At 36.8% G+C, this 14,577-nt stretch overlaps 1 protein-coding gene across 1 annotated transcript; it reads left to right on the top strand.

Annotated features, from left to right (window-relative positions):
* The first annotated feature begins 7,443 nt into the window (after positions 1–7,443).
* On the top strand, positions 7,444–12,535 carry LOC100395875 (olfactory receptor 5B3). Its single transcript, XM_035264357.3, has one exon. The coding sequence runs from the start codon at positions 8,167–8,169 to the stop codon at positions 9,259–9,261; it is 1,095 nt and encodes a 364-aa protein (XP_035120248.1). The 5' UTR covers positions 7,444–8,166; the 3' UTR covers positions 9,262–12,535.
* Positions 12,536–14,577: the final 2,042 nt, after the last annotated feature.

Here is a 14,577-nt window from a genome sequence, read left to right as displayed (position 1 = left end):
CCCATTACTGGGTATATATCCAAAAGACTATAAATCGTTCTACTATAAGGACACATGTACACGAATGTTCATTGCAGCACTGTTTACAATAGCAAAGACCTGGAATCAACCCAAATGCCTATTGATAATAGACTGGATTGGAAAAATGTGGCACATATACACCATGGAATATTATGCAGCAATCAGAAATGATGAGTTCGTGTCGTTTGTAGGGACATGGATGAATCTGGAAAACATCATCCTCAGCAAACTGACACAAGAACAAAAAATGAAACACCGCATATTCTCACTCATAGGTGGGTGATGAAAAATGAGAACACATGGACACAGAAAGGGGAGTACTAAACACTGGGGTCTATTGGGGGGAAAAGGGGAGGGCCAGTGGGAGGGGGAGGTGGGGAGGGATAGCCTGGGGAGAAATGCCAAATGTGGGTGAAGGGGAGAAGAAAAGCAAAGCACACTGCCATGTGTGTACCTACGCAACTGTCTTGCATGCTCTGCTCATGTACCCCAAAACCTATAATCCAATAAAAAATTTAAAAAAAAAAAATAAAAAAAAAAATTCTCAATAGGGAATTGCTTCATGTTAATCCTTAAACTTTGTGAGCTTTTTCTAAGTGCAGATTTATGAAATTAATCAAGTTTGGGAAGTTGGTGACCATACTTTTTAAAGTATTTCTTCTGAACTTTTTCTTATTTCACCAGAGGTGAAATGAGATATTCATGTACTCTACTGTGCTAATGTTGGTATACTTGACAGCATGCAATAGGTCTCAAATTCTTTTTATTTTGTCTTCATTCTGTTTTTTTTTTTCTTCTCCTCAGACCAGATTATTTTAATTGACATGTCTAGAAATTTACTGATTTGGCCAGACATGGTGGCTCATTTCTACAACACCAGCACTTTGGGAGGCTGAGGCAGATGGAGCACTTGAGTGCAGGAGTACAAAAACAGCCTGGGCAACATGGCAAAACCTTGACTCAAAATAAAAAAAGAAGAAGAAGAAGAAGAAAATGTAGCCAGGTGTGTTGGTGCATGCCTGGGGCCCCAGTACTTGGGAGGCGGGAGGATCACTTAGAGCCAAGAGTTGGAGACTGCAATGAGTCATGATCATACCACTGTACTACAGCCTGGGTGACAGCATAACTCTTTGTCTCAAAAAAAAAAGAAGGAAGGAAAGAAGGAAGGAAGGAAGGAAGGAAGGAAGGAAGGAGGGAGGGAGGGAGGGAGGGAGGGAGGGAGGGAGGGAGGGAGGGAGGGAGGGAGGGAGGGAGGGAGGGATGGGAGGGAGGGAGGGAGAGAAGGAAGGAGTTCATTGATTTTTTTCTTCTCTTGTCGAATAATTGTTACAACTCTCTGGTGAATTTTTTATTTCACTCATTGTACTTTTTAGTTCCAGAAATTCAATCTGGTTTATTTTAGTAAATTGTATTTTAATTGATATTTACTATATATTAAAACACCATTGTCCTAGTTTTCTTTAGTTCCTTCTCAGTTTTTTTCCGTAATATTTTTTAACCCATTTAAGGCAAGTGATTTAAGATTTTTGTCTTCTAGGTATAACATTTGTGCTTCCACAGGACAATTTCAGTTAATTTCTATTCTCTTGTAAATCGGACATTGTTTCTTGATCCTTCATATGTGTCTTATTTTTGCTTGAAAGTATGACATTTTAAAAATTATAATATGGTAATTCTGGAAGTCAAATTATCTCCCCCCTCACACCCCTTGTTTCATTTGTTGTTGCTTGCTGTAGGTGCAGTTGTTTATTACATAAGTTTTATTAAAATATTTTAAAGAATGTATTTATTGTTATATGTGGCCTCTGATGTCTCTGTTCCTTTACCTGTGGTCACATAGCAGTTAGACAGATACTTTCTAAAAATGTGATGTGAAGTCACCTTTTTCTTTATTCATCAATCACTTTGTTTCTGTAGATCCTTGACTACTTTCCAGTGTTCAAACCAAGTTGATTGTGCCAGTTTTTCCTTGCTTTTTTAGTGTTTCTGTGGTGTAACAGCTCCTTAAAATATTCTAATCTATCATTTTTCCTTCCCCTGTCTTACAAGGAACTGGTAACTGGATTTAGAGCCCACCAAATAATTCAGATTAATCTCCATCTCACTATCTTTAATTTGATCATAATTGCAAAGCCATTGTCATATAAAGTTTATAGATTCCAGGTATTGGAATCTGATATTTTGGAAGATCGTTATTCAGCATCCTACAGATTTATTTCCCGCTTATGCTACTACAGGTTTATCAGGCAGATTGGCTGGCTAAGTGAAAAGCTGTATGTGGTCACTCAAAGACACCTGCTGATGAAGGTATCACCATCTGTTGCTGCACCTGCTGAAACATTAAGCCTTTTGATTATCATAGCAGGAGGCGAAATAACTGGAGAATAGGGTGTATGCTTCAGCCAACATTACAATTCTTTTCATAGTTCATTATCTATAACTATTATATGTCCTGCCTCGCTGGAATGGGACACACACATATAGAAAAGCAAGTGGATTGTTTATGTACCACTATTTTTGTGACCCATCTATGGACATTTTTATAAATAATAAATATTATTATTTATCCCATGGGACATCTGATATGTGATAGAAAGTGTGCTGTGCTCTATAAATATGTCGTGTGATTATATTCTTGAAATTCTTATGAGAATGACAAGATAGTATTTTCTTCTTCCTTACAAAGAAGTTTGAAAAGGGTGCATTTCTTACTCAAATTTGAAGTGAAGCAAACTTGGTGCACAGAACAAATGTTTAACCATGATACTTGCTTGCCCTAAGGGAGATGTGATAAGTCTGTTTGGGGGTGCGGTGTGGGCTCAAAAGCAACAGTGCAAAGTGATTAATCTGTGCAAAAGGATGAATATGTCTCCCTTGTTGGAAAAGAAAAGCATTCCTAGGCCAGAATTGTGGTGATAAAGTAGATAAGTGTTAAGAAGATTTCCAAGGAGATTTCTCAAGATGTCTTAAAGAAAAATCAAAAATGAAAGTAAAATAAAAATTAAATTTAAAAAAACTTTAAAATATAAAATGCTGATAAGGAAGTGAAACAATTTTAATCGACTGCTAGTGAGTATTCAAAATAGTATCTTCAGAAAAGATGTTGGCAGTTTCTTATTCAGATAAACCTTTGCTTACCATATGACAATTCAATCTGACGTGTCAATATTTATTCAAATGAAATGAAAATTTATGTTCACCTCAGAAATTTTTTTTTTTTTGAGACAGAGTCTCACTCTATCACCTAGGCTACAGTGCAGTGGTGCGATCTCAGCTCACTGCAGCCTCCACCTCCCAGGTTCAAGTGATTTTTCTGCCTCAACCTCCTGAGTAACTGAGATTACAGGTGCCTGCCACCATGCTTGGCTAATTTTTGTATTTTTAGTAGATACGGGGCTTCACTGTGTTGGCCAGACTGGTCTCAAACTCCTGACCTCAAGTGATCCACCTACCTTGGCCTCTCAAAGTGCTAGGATTACAGGCATGAGTCAGTGTGCCCGACCCAGAAATCTTTAATGAAAAGTTTAGATCAGCTTTATTTGTAATCACCAATATATATGTTCCTCAGTTGCACAATGAGAAATACAATCTATAGTATCCGCATAATGCAATATTCTACGATAAAAAGGATTTAACTCTGACATAGGCAACAATATGCATGAGTCTTTTTTTTTTTTTAATTTTTTATTGGATTATAGGTTTTGGGGTACATGAGCAGAGTATGCAAGACAGTTAATTGCTAAGTGAAAGTGGAAGATGACAGACTCAAAGACTACATATTCCAGGATGATATTTAAAGACATAAGATTATATTTAAAGATATTCTAGCAAAGGCAAAATTATTTAGACAAAAATAATTTACTTGTTGCCAGGGTAGTGGGTGGGAAAAGAGGTTACAAAAAAGTAGGTTCAGATAATTTTTTTTATGTGGCTGTTGTAGTCATTATCTAACCATATATTTAACAAAATTCTTAGAACTATACAGTAAAATGTGTATTAATATTGGGCATTACTTTATATGAATTATGCACTAATTAGAGAATGGAAAAAAGAAATAACAAATTACTTGTGCATATTAAAAATAATCAGCTTGATCCCCACAGGCAGTTTAATTGGTTCTTCACCAGGAAAGTAGAATGAGGAGTTGTAGATCCTCTCACAGGGGACATCTCCAGAGATCTCCATGCCCCTATAATTATCTTTATATCTCCATATATTAGCATCTGAAATCCCAACAGGACTCAACCTGATGTAGTTTTAGAGAGAACTCACTGTGTATAGAGCTCCACGGATCATCATGTATTCATCTAAATGATAATTGCTGTTAGTTCCTGCATGCTTTCTGACCATGCTCAGGGAAAACATCCAAATTTAAAAATTACATTGACTGACTTTCACATGATGACCCCTTAACAAGATGTTTCACAGGGCTCCCTTATTTGTTATTTACAGATGCAATTCTGTGAATTATGTGAGAGAGGTAATATTAACATATTTATTTTCTCAAGAAAGAAGATAAGTAAATCCTTTAAGTGCACAGAAAGAATTAAAACTAGATTCAGGACTTGTTCCATGTTAATGTTCTTCCCTTTATTTTCCCATCCCTAAGAGATCTTGAAACCTGTTGACCACTATCTGAAAGCAAGCTTCTCTAAACATATTTATGCAATATTCCATGGCTGATTTTCTGATTACAGATCAATTATTCTGTATTGACTGTTTCTGCTCATCCAGCTGTAAGGTAAGTTTCTATATCTAAGAAACATTTTAGAGAGAAGTGTAACTCATGCAAAAGCAGTGGGGCAGCTGTACCTACTGTAAGTTATTTGAGAGCAGAAATAGATGTTTTCAAATTTTTTTCTAAAATACTGAGTGGAGTGTAGTGCATACATGTTCCATTATAGGAAATTTAGTGATTCTTATGAAATATGCTTCTTTCTCCAAAAATATGAAAAAATAAGATAGATGATATTCTGATTGACAAGGTGGTAATTTTATCAGTTTGTTATATATTGGCTTCTCATTAGCTGTACAAAGACAAAAACAAACAAATTAAAATGAGTGAAATGTTTATTCTTTAAACTACAAAAGGGTGTTAAATGAATCAACCAGCTATGACCTGTGTTTTAACCTTTCTTTATAATCTCATTCTTATTACTATTAGCACATCTACATATGTTGACAGTGATGTGCGGCTGAAAGGTTTGACTTTTGATTAGATTGAAGATGGATTTATTCAACTTTTGAATCTTGACTCTCAAATTAGCCATAGAATTTTGAAGTATCACATCACTTCTCAAATTCTCAATGTTCTTAATGATAAAGTAATAACAATAATAATACCTAACTCTCTCTCTCTCTCTACACACACACACACACACACACACACACACACATTTATATATAAAGTTTTTATTATTGGTTGTAGAACATAGTGTGTGCTAAAAGCAGTCATGTATGTTAAAGTTAGCAACATAGCATCTTCATAAGTCAGGCTTGGAAAGTGAAATTGCCAAGTGTTTAAGAGAAAGACAGTAGGAAACATTAGTTAGTATTGATTGGATACCCTTCTAAAGACCTTAATTCAGGTACAAAGATTTAAAAGTATTGTTTCTGATTTCATTCTTTTATCATGGCTGTGTAGTAATCCATGGTGTATATGTACTACATCTTCTTTATCCAATCTACCATTGATGGGCACCAGGGCTGATTCTGTGCCTTTGCTGTTGTGAATAGTGTGCTGATGATCATACAGATAAATGTGGCTTTTAAAAAAAATTTCCAATTTTTAAGTTCAGGGGTACATGTGCAGGATGTGCAGGTTTGTTACATAAACAGGTGCCATGGTGATTAGCTGTACAGGTTATCCCATTACCTAGGTATTAAGCCAAGCACATTAGCTTTTCTTCCTGATGCTCTTGTTCCTCCTACCTGCCACTGTCTGACAGGCCCCACTGTGTTTTTCTCCACCAGGTGTCCATGTGTTTTCATCATTCAGCTCCCACTTAAAAGTTAGAGCATGCAGTACCTGATTTTCTGTTTCTGCATTAGTTTGCTGAGGATAATGGCTTCCAGATCTGTCAACGTCCCTGCAAAGGAGGTGATCTCATACCTTTTCATGGCTGCATAGTATCCCATGGTATATATGTACCATATTTTCTTTATCCAATCTATCATTGATGGACATTTAGGTTGATCACGTCTTTGTCTTTGTAGTAAAATGACTTATTTCTTTTTGGGTATATACTGGGTCAAATAGTAGCTTTGTTTTAAGTTCTTTTTTTTATTGCATTTTAGGTTTTGGGGTACATGTGCAGAGCATGCAATACAGTTGCATAGGCACACACATGGCAGTGTGTTTTGTTTGCTTTCTCCCCTTGTTTTAAGTTCTTTAAGAAATCTGTACACTGTGAAATACTACATAGCCATAAGAAAGAAATCACGTCCTTTGCAGCAACATGGATGAATCTGGACGACATAATCCTAAGCAAAGTAACAAAAGAACAGAAAACCAAATACCGCACATTCTCACTAACAAGTGAGAGCTAAATGATGAGAACACATGGACATGAATATGGGAACAACAGACACTGCAGACTACTAGAGGGTGGAGAAAGGGAAGGTGGGGTTAAAAACTACCTATCAGATAGTATGCTCAGTAGTGGGGGACAGAATCCCTACTCCAAACCTCAGCATTACACAATGTTTCATGTAACAAATCTGCACATGTAACTCTTGTATCTAAAACGAACATTGAAAATAAAATAAAATAAAATAAAATAAAATAAAATAAAATGAAGGTTGAAATTTAAAAACATTAAAATAAATACATAGTAAAATATTGTTTCTAAACAAGAATAAATTCAAATAAAACATTTTATCACATGGAATTTGCCACCAAATCAGATCTGTGAGATAAATAAAGATACCACAAAATGTAGGAAATTTTAACCCTTAATCTTTTATTTGACTATGGAATAACACAAATAAGAGAAAGAATGGGTTTAGGAAAAAGGGACTTTTTAACCCACACTAAAATGTGGATTTCAAGGGAGAAATTAAGAAAAAGAATGACTCCCATGAATTTTCCAGAGCAACCAATCATTTGCTTGGAGGAAGAATAAACTGAGAATCACTGAAGAACACAGAAAATCTCAGTGGTCCCAGTATGGAGGAGAAGAAAATTGGAGATAGGAGTCTCAAGATTTCAAAACTCACCCATGCCTGAAGCCCTGCTTGTCACCATACACCTTTACCCAATCAAGAAAAAGATCATCCCACATCCTAATAATAATATTTAATATTATAGCTAGCACTCGTTAGACTGTGATTAACATTAACATTTTAATGCATTATCTTATTTAATTCTCACAATAATACCTCAAAGTAGGTCTCATTACTGTTCTAGTTTTACAGAAGAAAATGAGATGTTTAAGGGAGTTAGATTAGAACCAATGATTCCCAGGTGGTAAGTAGTGGACTGATATGCATCTCTTCCAAGATCTGAAGCTCTGTATCTGATGATAGGCTTCTCTCAAAATTGTTTCTGCTAGTTGAACATGCCCCTAAAACCCCACTTATCCCACCACATTTACTATGCATATATTACTCACTTACTTCATTGTGAGATCTAAAACACTGAGTTTGCACCAAAGAAGGCAATGAGTGATTGTAAATTGGGTTGTATCCAATTTGATTTAAATTCAGTTTAGACCATTAGACTTAGGAACCACTCAGCATGGGTTCAAAGGTTGGCATGGGTTCAAAGCATGTCTTGCCATTTAATACTTGCGTAAATATGAATACATTATTCCACCTCCTGTGCTTCATAATTTAAATGAATGCAACAACGAATCAAATTCACAATATTGTTGCAAGGTAATAATGAATGTATATCTAAAATGTCTAGAGAAGTTCTTGGCAAATTAGCAACATGTGTCAGCTTTTCCTGTGCTCTGGAAAAGTGAATTAACAGATAGATGCAACTGGACAAGTCATCTTGATCACGTTAGTAAATTTTCTTCATACGAGTTTACAAATTTATAAAATTTGAAAGTTGTGTAGATAGGTAATCTATTAAGATTCTTCAGATTCAACAGTATGTAACGCTATATAATTAATGCACTAAATTTGGCTGTTGAGGCCATGCTTTTTCTAGGGAATCTTAGAAATCAAGTACAAGTTATTGCTACAATGAAGGAATACATATTGTACTTATACTTTTCAATTTTAATTCAATTATTTAATCACACTGTTCTTTTTTGTATTGCTACAAGCATCCTATGGGTACCCAGAACAATGATGGAAAATAAGACAGAAGTAACACAGTTCATCCTTCTAGGACTAACAAATGACTCAGAACTGCAAGTTCCCCTCTTTATAGTCTTCCTCTTCATCTATATTATCACTCTGGTTGGAAACCTGGGAATTATTGTATTGATATTCTGGGATTCCTATCTCCACAATCCCATGTATTTTTTTCTCAGCAACTTGTCTCTAGTGGACTTTGGCTACTCCTCAGCTGTCACTCCAATGGTCATGGCTGGATTCCTTATAGAAGACAAGGTCATCTCCTACCATGCATGTGCTGCTCAAATGTACATTTTTGTAGCTTTTGCCACTGTGGAAAATTACCTTTTGGCCTCAATGGCCTATGACCGCTATGCAGCAGTGTGCAAACCCCTACATTACACCACGACCATGACAACAAGTGTGTGTGTTTATCTGACCATAGGCTCCTACCTCTGTGGTTTCCTGAATGCCTCCATCCACACTGGGGACACATTTAGTCTCTCTTTCTGTAAGTCCAATGAAGTCCATCACTTTTTCTGTGATATTCCAGCAATCATGGTTCTCGCTTGCTCTGATAGACGTGTTAGTGAGCTTGTTCTTGTTTATGTTGTGAGCTTCAACATCTTTTTTGCTCTCCTGGTTATCTTGATATCCTACATATTCATTTTTATCACCATCCTAAAGATGCACTCAGCTTTAGGATACCAGAAGGCTTTATCCACCTGTGCCTCTCACTTCATTGCAGTTGCCATCTTCTATGGGACTATTATCTTCATGTACTTACAGCCCAGCTCCAGTCACTCCATGGACACAGACAAAATGGCATCTGTGTTCTACACGATGGTCATCCCCATGCTGAACCCCCTGGTCTATAGCCTGAGGAACAAGGAAGTGAAGAGCGCATTCAAGAAGGTTGTTGAGAAGGCAAAATTGTCTCTAGGATTGTGAGTTTAACATTGTAGGATTCACCACAACCTATTTCTGTCAGATTTTCTCCATGTTCTGAATCACATTTAAGGTCCACAATAATGTTATATTCTTGATGTGATGGCCATGCCAGTTAAAGTCTATTGTCTAGATAAAAAGAAACATTATGTCCAGAAACAACACCCAAACAAGAATGGCTAAGACATCTTGGGGCTTCCTTGCCAAAACCCTTAAAGATATTAATACATTCATTTGTTCTACATGCATTTTTTTCCTACCACGTCAATGCAAATATACATAAAACCAGAGCAAAAATAAGTCCATTAATAGAAATACATGGAAGTTTCCCATGAAATGGGAAATTCTCCCTGGGTATGGAAAATGCATGTGGATTAAATGTAATGTGGCAAGTTCTGATGGTCAATTTTATGTGTCAGTTTGGCTGGATTAAGGGATGCCCAGATAGCTGCTTAAACATTATTCTGAATGTGTCTGTGAAGGTGTTTCCAAAAGTGATTAATATTTGAATCAGGAGACTGAGTAAGGAAGGTCTGCCCTCACCAATGTGGGTGGTCATTATTCAATCTATTGAGGGCTTTCCTGAAAAGAACAAAAAGGTGGAGGAAGGATGAATTTTCTCTTTTCTTGAACTGGGACAGTCATCTTCTCTTACTCTTGAACATTTGAGGTCCTGGTTTTTGGGCCTTTGGCCTCCAGGCCTTATACCAGTTCCACAGCCGTGTCCTGACCTTTCTCAGGCCTTCAAACTCTGAGTTACTCTGCTGGCTTTCCTGGTTCTCCAGTTTGCAGTCGTGAGACTTCTCAGCCTCCAACTTCACGTGAGCCACTTCCCATAATAATGTCCTTTTATTTATACACATATTTTTATTGGTTCTGTTTCTCTGTAGAACTGTATGTAATACATGAATATTTAATGGAAATAATTTAAATATTTAATTTGAGTAGCAGAATATAAAGTTGAGCCTAATGCTTTCAAATTTACTTAGCTGAATACTGTTCCAAGAGTGCTAATTTTATTTTAAAAACATATATTGTTAAATGAAAGTATATGCTCTTCCTTAGCACATTTGTTTTGTTTTTGTTTTTGTTTTTGAGACAGTGTCTTGCTCTGTCACCAGGCTGGAGTGCAGTGGTGCAATCTCGGCTCACTACAACCTCTGCCTCCTGGGTTCAAGCGATTCTCCTGCCTCAGCCTCCTGAGTAGCTAGGACTACAGGCATGTGCCACCATGCCCAGCTAATTTTTTGTATTTTTAATGGAAACAGGGTTTCACCATGTTGGCCAGTCTCTTGACCTCATGATCCGCTCGCCTCAGCCTCACAAAGTGCTGGGATTATAGGCGAGAGCCACCATGCCCAGCATCCTTGGCACATTTTATCCAGAATATGTAAATATAGCATTTTATATGAATTAATTCTTGTGTCATTACTGAGTAATTTTATAGAAGCAACATGTTCATGTTTTAAATCTTAAAAGGATAAAATAACTAGAGTACTGTGGGTGGGTGACCCGGCAAGTGCAGAGGCAAGGTTCTGAAGCCTCAGCCTGTTTCCATATAAATGATGGAATTAGAAATATAATCACATAAGTAATCACAGGTATAGATACTTTAAAATATATACACTCATTATAATCGTTTAATGTTACTAATGGTTCTCGGGTTGCAAAGTGTGAACCTAAGGTGACATTGTGAAAGAAGTGACCCTAAGGCAAGATGCTTTAAGCCCTCTGACACGCCCATGTCAGGGCTGCTGGAGGGTGCCTTGGCTGTGTGGCAATGCTGGGACAGTGCCCACTGTTTAGCCAGCTGTCGAAGGAGACGTCCAAGATGTCTCCTTCCCTGTAGGAGGTAGGAGAAAACTCTGCTCCCCCAAGCTCTTGTGGTAGGTCTGACAGCTGTCAGGGACACCCACAGACATCGGGGGCTTAATTGTCTCTATGTGATGCTATGCTTCGTGGTCACCTTCCATGTCCACTTTCATGTTCTGCTTCTGCACCTGGTTCCTCTTTTTCTTGGAAGATATCATCAGTAAAAGTAACACAAATCTTAATCTTTGTTCTTTCTTTACAAGTGTGGAAAAAGTGCTGATGCATTATGCTCCTTACCTTATCTCTGCTACTTGAAAGACCTGGGCCCCTATCTCCAAGACACGTGATTTACCTGACCCGATCACCAACCGCCATTACTTCACCCTACCTACCCTGTCCCCTGCTTTGTACTCAATGAAAGTCAGAGAGTGCAGGCCCTCGGTGCCACTGCCGGACTCCGCACTTTGGTTGGCAGTGGACCCCTGGGTCCAAACTCTCTTTCTCTCCATCTCTGTGTTTTGTGTCTTTACTTCCACAGTTTCTCATCTCCATACAAGTAGAGAGGGGCTCACAGGACCCGGTAGGGCTGGACCCTACAGAGTACCAGAAAAATTGAGTAAAAATAAATGGATTTGCTAGATTGCGAAAATTTTCCTGGATAATATCCTGAAAAGCATTTTCCAGCTCAGATTCATTCTCTCCATCACATTCAGGTACCCCAATCAAACGTAGATTGGGTCTTTTCACATAGTCCCATATTTCTTGGAGACTTTGCTCATTCCTTTTCATCCAGTATGAGCCTTTCTAAAAATATACCAAAAAGTAAAGAGCATCAACATAAAGAAGAATTTACATCAACAAATGGATAAAATAGCCAGTTAACATTAAATGGCAGTAACCCTAAATTTAAATCGACTAAATCCCCCAATCAAAAGATACAGCCAAAACCTAACGGTATATCCAAAGATACACAAAGACTCAAATCAAAGGGTTGGAAAAAAAATTTACCAACAAAATGGAGAGCAAAAATAAATAAATAAACAAAAAGCAGGAGTTGCAATTCTCACATTTGATAAAATAGATTTCAAACAACAAAGATACAGTGATAAAGGATCAATGCAATAATAAGAGATCTTAATACCCAGATACATAAGACCCATAATGAGATTTAGACTCAACGAGACAGAAAATTAATAAGGATATCCAGGACTTCAACTCAGATCCGGAACAAGTGAACTCAATAAATATTTATAGAGTTCTCCATTTTAAATACACAAAATATTGATCAGCCATTATTAAATACCCATTTTTAGAATGAAGCAATATTCCTGTTCTCTCTCTCTCTCTTTCCTCTCCTTCTCTCGTTTTTTTACTTTTCAACATCCTAGTTCCTCACCTCTACTCAATACTTTCCTCTGAACACCTGAAAAAAAAAGAAAAATAAATAAATGGATTTTTAACTTTGTTTGTATATTACTTCCAACTTTTACAGTTTAAAAGTGCACTGAGAAACAAAACATGTACATTTTTTCTTTCTGCAAATGCTATGAAGTGGTTAAATCTGCTCCTTCATTATTTTAGTTGACATACATCACCTTTTACTGCTTCACCTGTATTTACTCCATTTCGTTCAGACTGCTCTCCTTGCTGTTTTTCACAGCGCCAAGCATGCTCCAAACTCAGGGCCTGTGTACTTCTGTTTTCCACGCATATTTCCTCACTCCATTCAGGTCTTTTTTAAAAAGTGACCTAGTCATAGAGTCCTTTCTTCACCACCTTTATGTAACAGTCACTCTCCCCACCCCATGTACACTGCTCCCTCATCTCGTGTTATTCTTCGTCGTTCTTATTCACACTCTTGTATATTTATTCATTTCTTTATTATATATCCTCCTTTCCAACTAGAATGCACACTTCATTAAAGCAGTGAGTGTTTTGTTTTTTAAAATAAGATTTTGAGTACCTAAATGAGTGTGTTTCATAGGAGATCCTCAATGAGTATTTGTTGAATGAATAAAATAATTAAGCTTTGATTCTAATTTTATCAATATATTGAAACCATTCACGATTATAGTAAACTACCTTTAATATAAGCCTTCTAGATAGATGTATAGTTCATTTCAAAAGACACGGATAATTTCTTTGCTGAAACATTCTTTATCTCTATTCTAAGCGCTTTTTCTCCCACTTTTGGACACAATCATTTCCTGAGAATTCTATCATCAAGTAACTCACTTGAAGCCATCTCATAATTTTTACTTAGATGTGATGTCTCATGAAGTAGAAAATAATACATCAAATAAATACTACTTAGCAAATCATAAAAATACATTAAATGTGAAATTACCTAAGGTTTAATATCTAATTATATTTGAAAATTACTTTATACACATAAATTATAGAATTACCTGAAATGATTCTAAACATCTATGTAGAATATAAACATGACAATATCTTTCAGTAGCAAACATAACATAAATTCAATATGCTATTATGACCCACAATCTTTATACATCCTAATTCCTGGAACCTTTTAATATTACCTTATATTGCCTAAAAGGACTATATAGAAGTGATGAAGCCTGAGATAGTTTTGTAGATTATCTGTGTGAACCTAAAGGCTCATATATGTCACTACCAGAAGAAGATAGAGAGATGTGATGACAGACAAAAGAGGAGTCTGTGAGGTGAGCATGGAGGCAGAAACTAAAGTGATGTGGCCTCAAGGCATGGAATACCTGCAGCCACCATAAAATGAAAGGGACAAGAAATAAATTCTCACTTATAGTTTATGAAGAAAGCAAGCCTTGCTCATGTGTTGATTTCAGTCCAGTGCCGCTAATTTAGGACTTCTGGCTTCCAAACTGTGAAAGAATAAACACCTGTTCTTTTAAGTTTCCTGGTATGTGATGTTTTGTCACAGCAGCTATACAAATCTAATACAAACACTTGCCTTATTTCTCCTATGTCATAATCTTATATTATGATTTTACATTTGTCAACACTACAAAAAAAAGATTGGCACACTATTACTTTTTTTTTTTTTTTGAGATGGAGTTTTGCTCTTGTTGCCCAGGCTTGAGGACAATGGTGCTATCTTTGCTCACCACAACCTCCACCTCCTGAGTTCAAGCGATTCTCCTGCCTCAGCCTTCTGTGTAGCTGGGATTACTGGCATGCACCACCATGCTTGGCTAATTTTCTATTTTTAGTAGAGATAGGGTTTCTCCATGTTGATCAGGTTGGTCTTGAACTCCTGACCTCAGGTGATTCTCCCACCTCAGCCTCCTAACGTGCTGGAATTACAGGCATGAGCCACTGTACCCAGCCTTACTTTCTAAGCTTCAGACCTTATTCCAATCTCATTCATTTGTCCACACTTTTCCTCTTTTTGCATTTAGTTGTCAGGTTTCCTTAGTCTCTTCTGGTTATGACAGATTGTCCTTCTTTCCCTGTGTTTTGAGGGAGTGCTGGGGAGACATTTCTTAGAACAACTTATTCTCCATC

This window comes from Callithrix jacchus, chromosome 10 (assembly GCF_049354715.1).
Source record: "Callithrix jacchus isolate 240 chromosome 10, calJac240_pri, whole genome shotgun sequence".
In the NCBI taxonomy this organism is placed as follows: Eukaryota; Metazoa; Chordata; class Mammalia; order Primates; family Cebidae; genus Callithrix; species Callithrix jacchus.
This window is presented reverse-complemented; position numbering and strand designations above follow the sequence as displayed.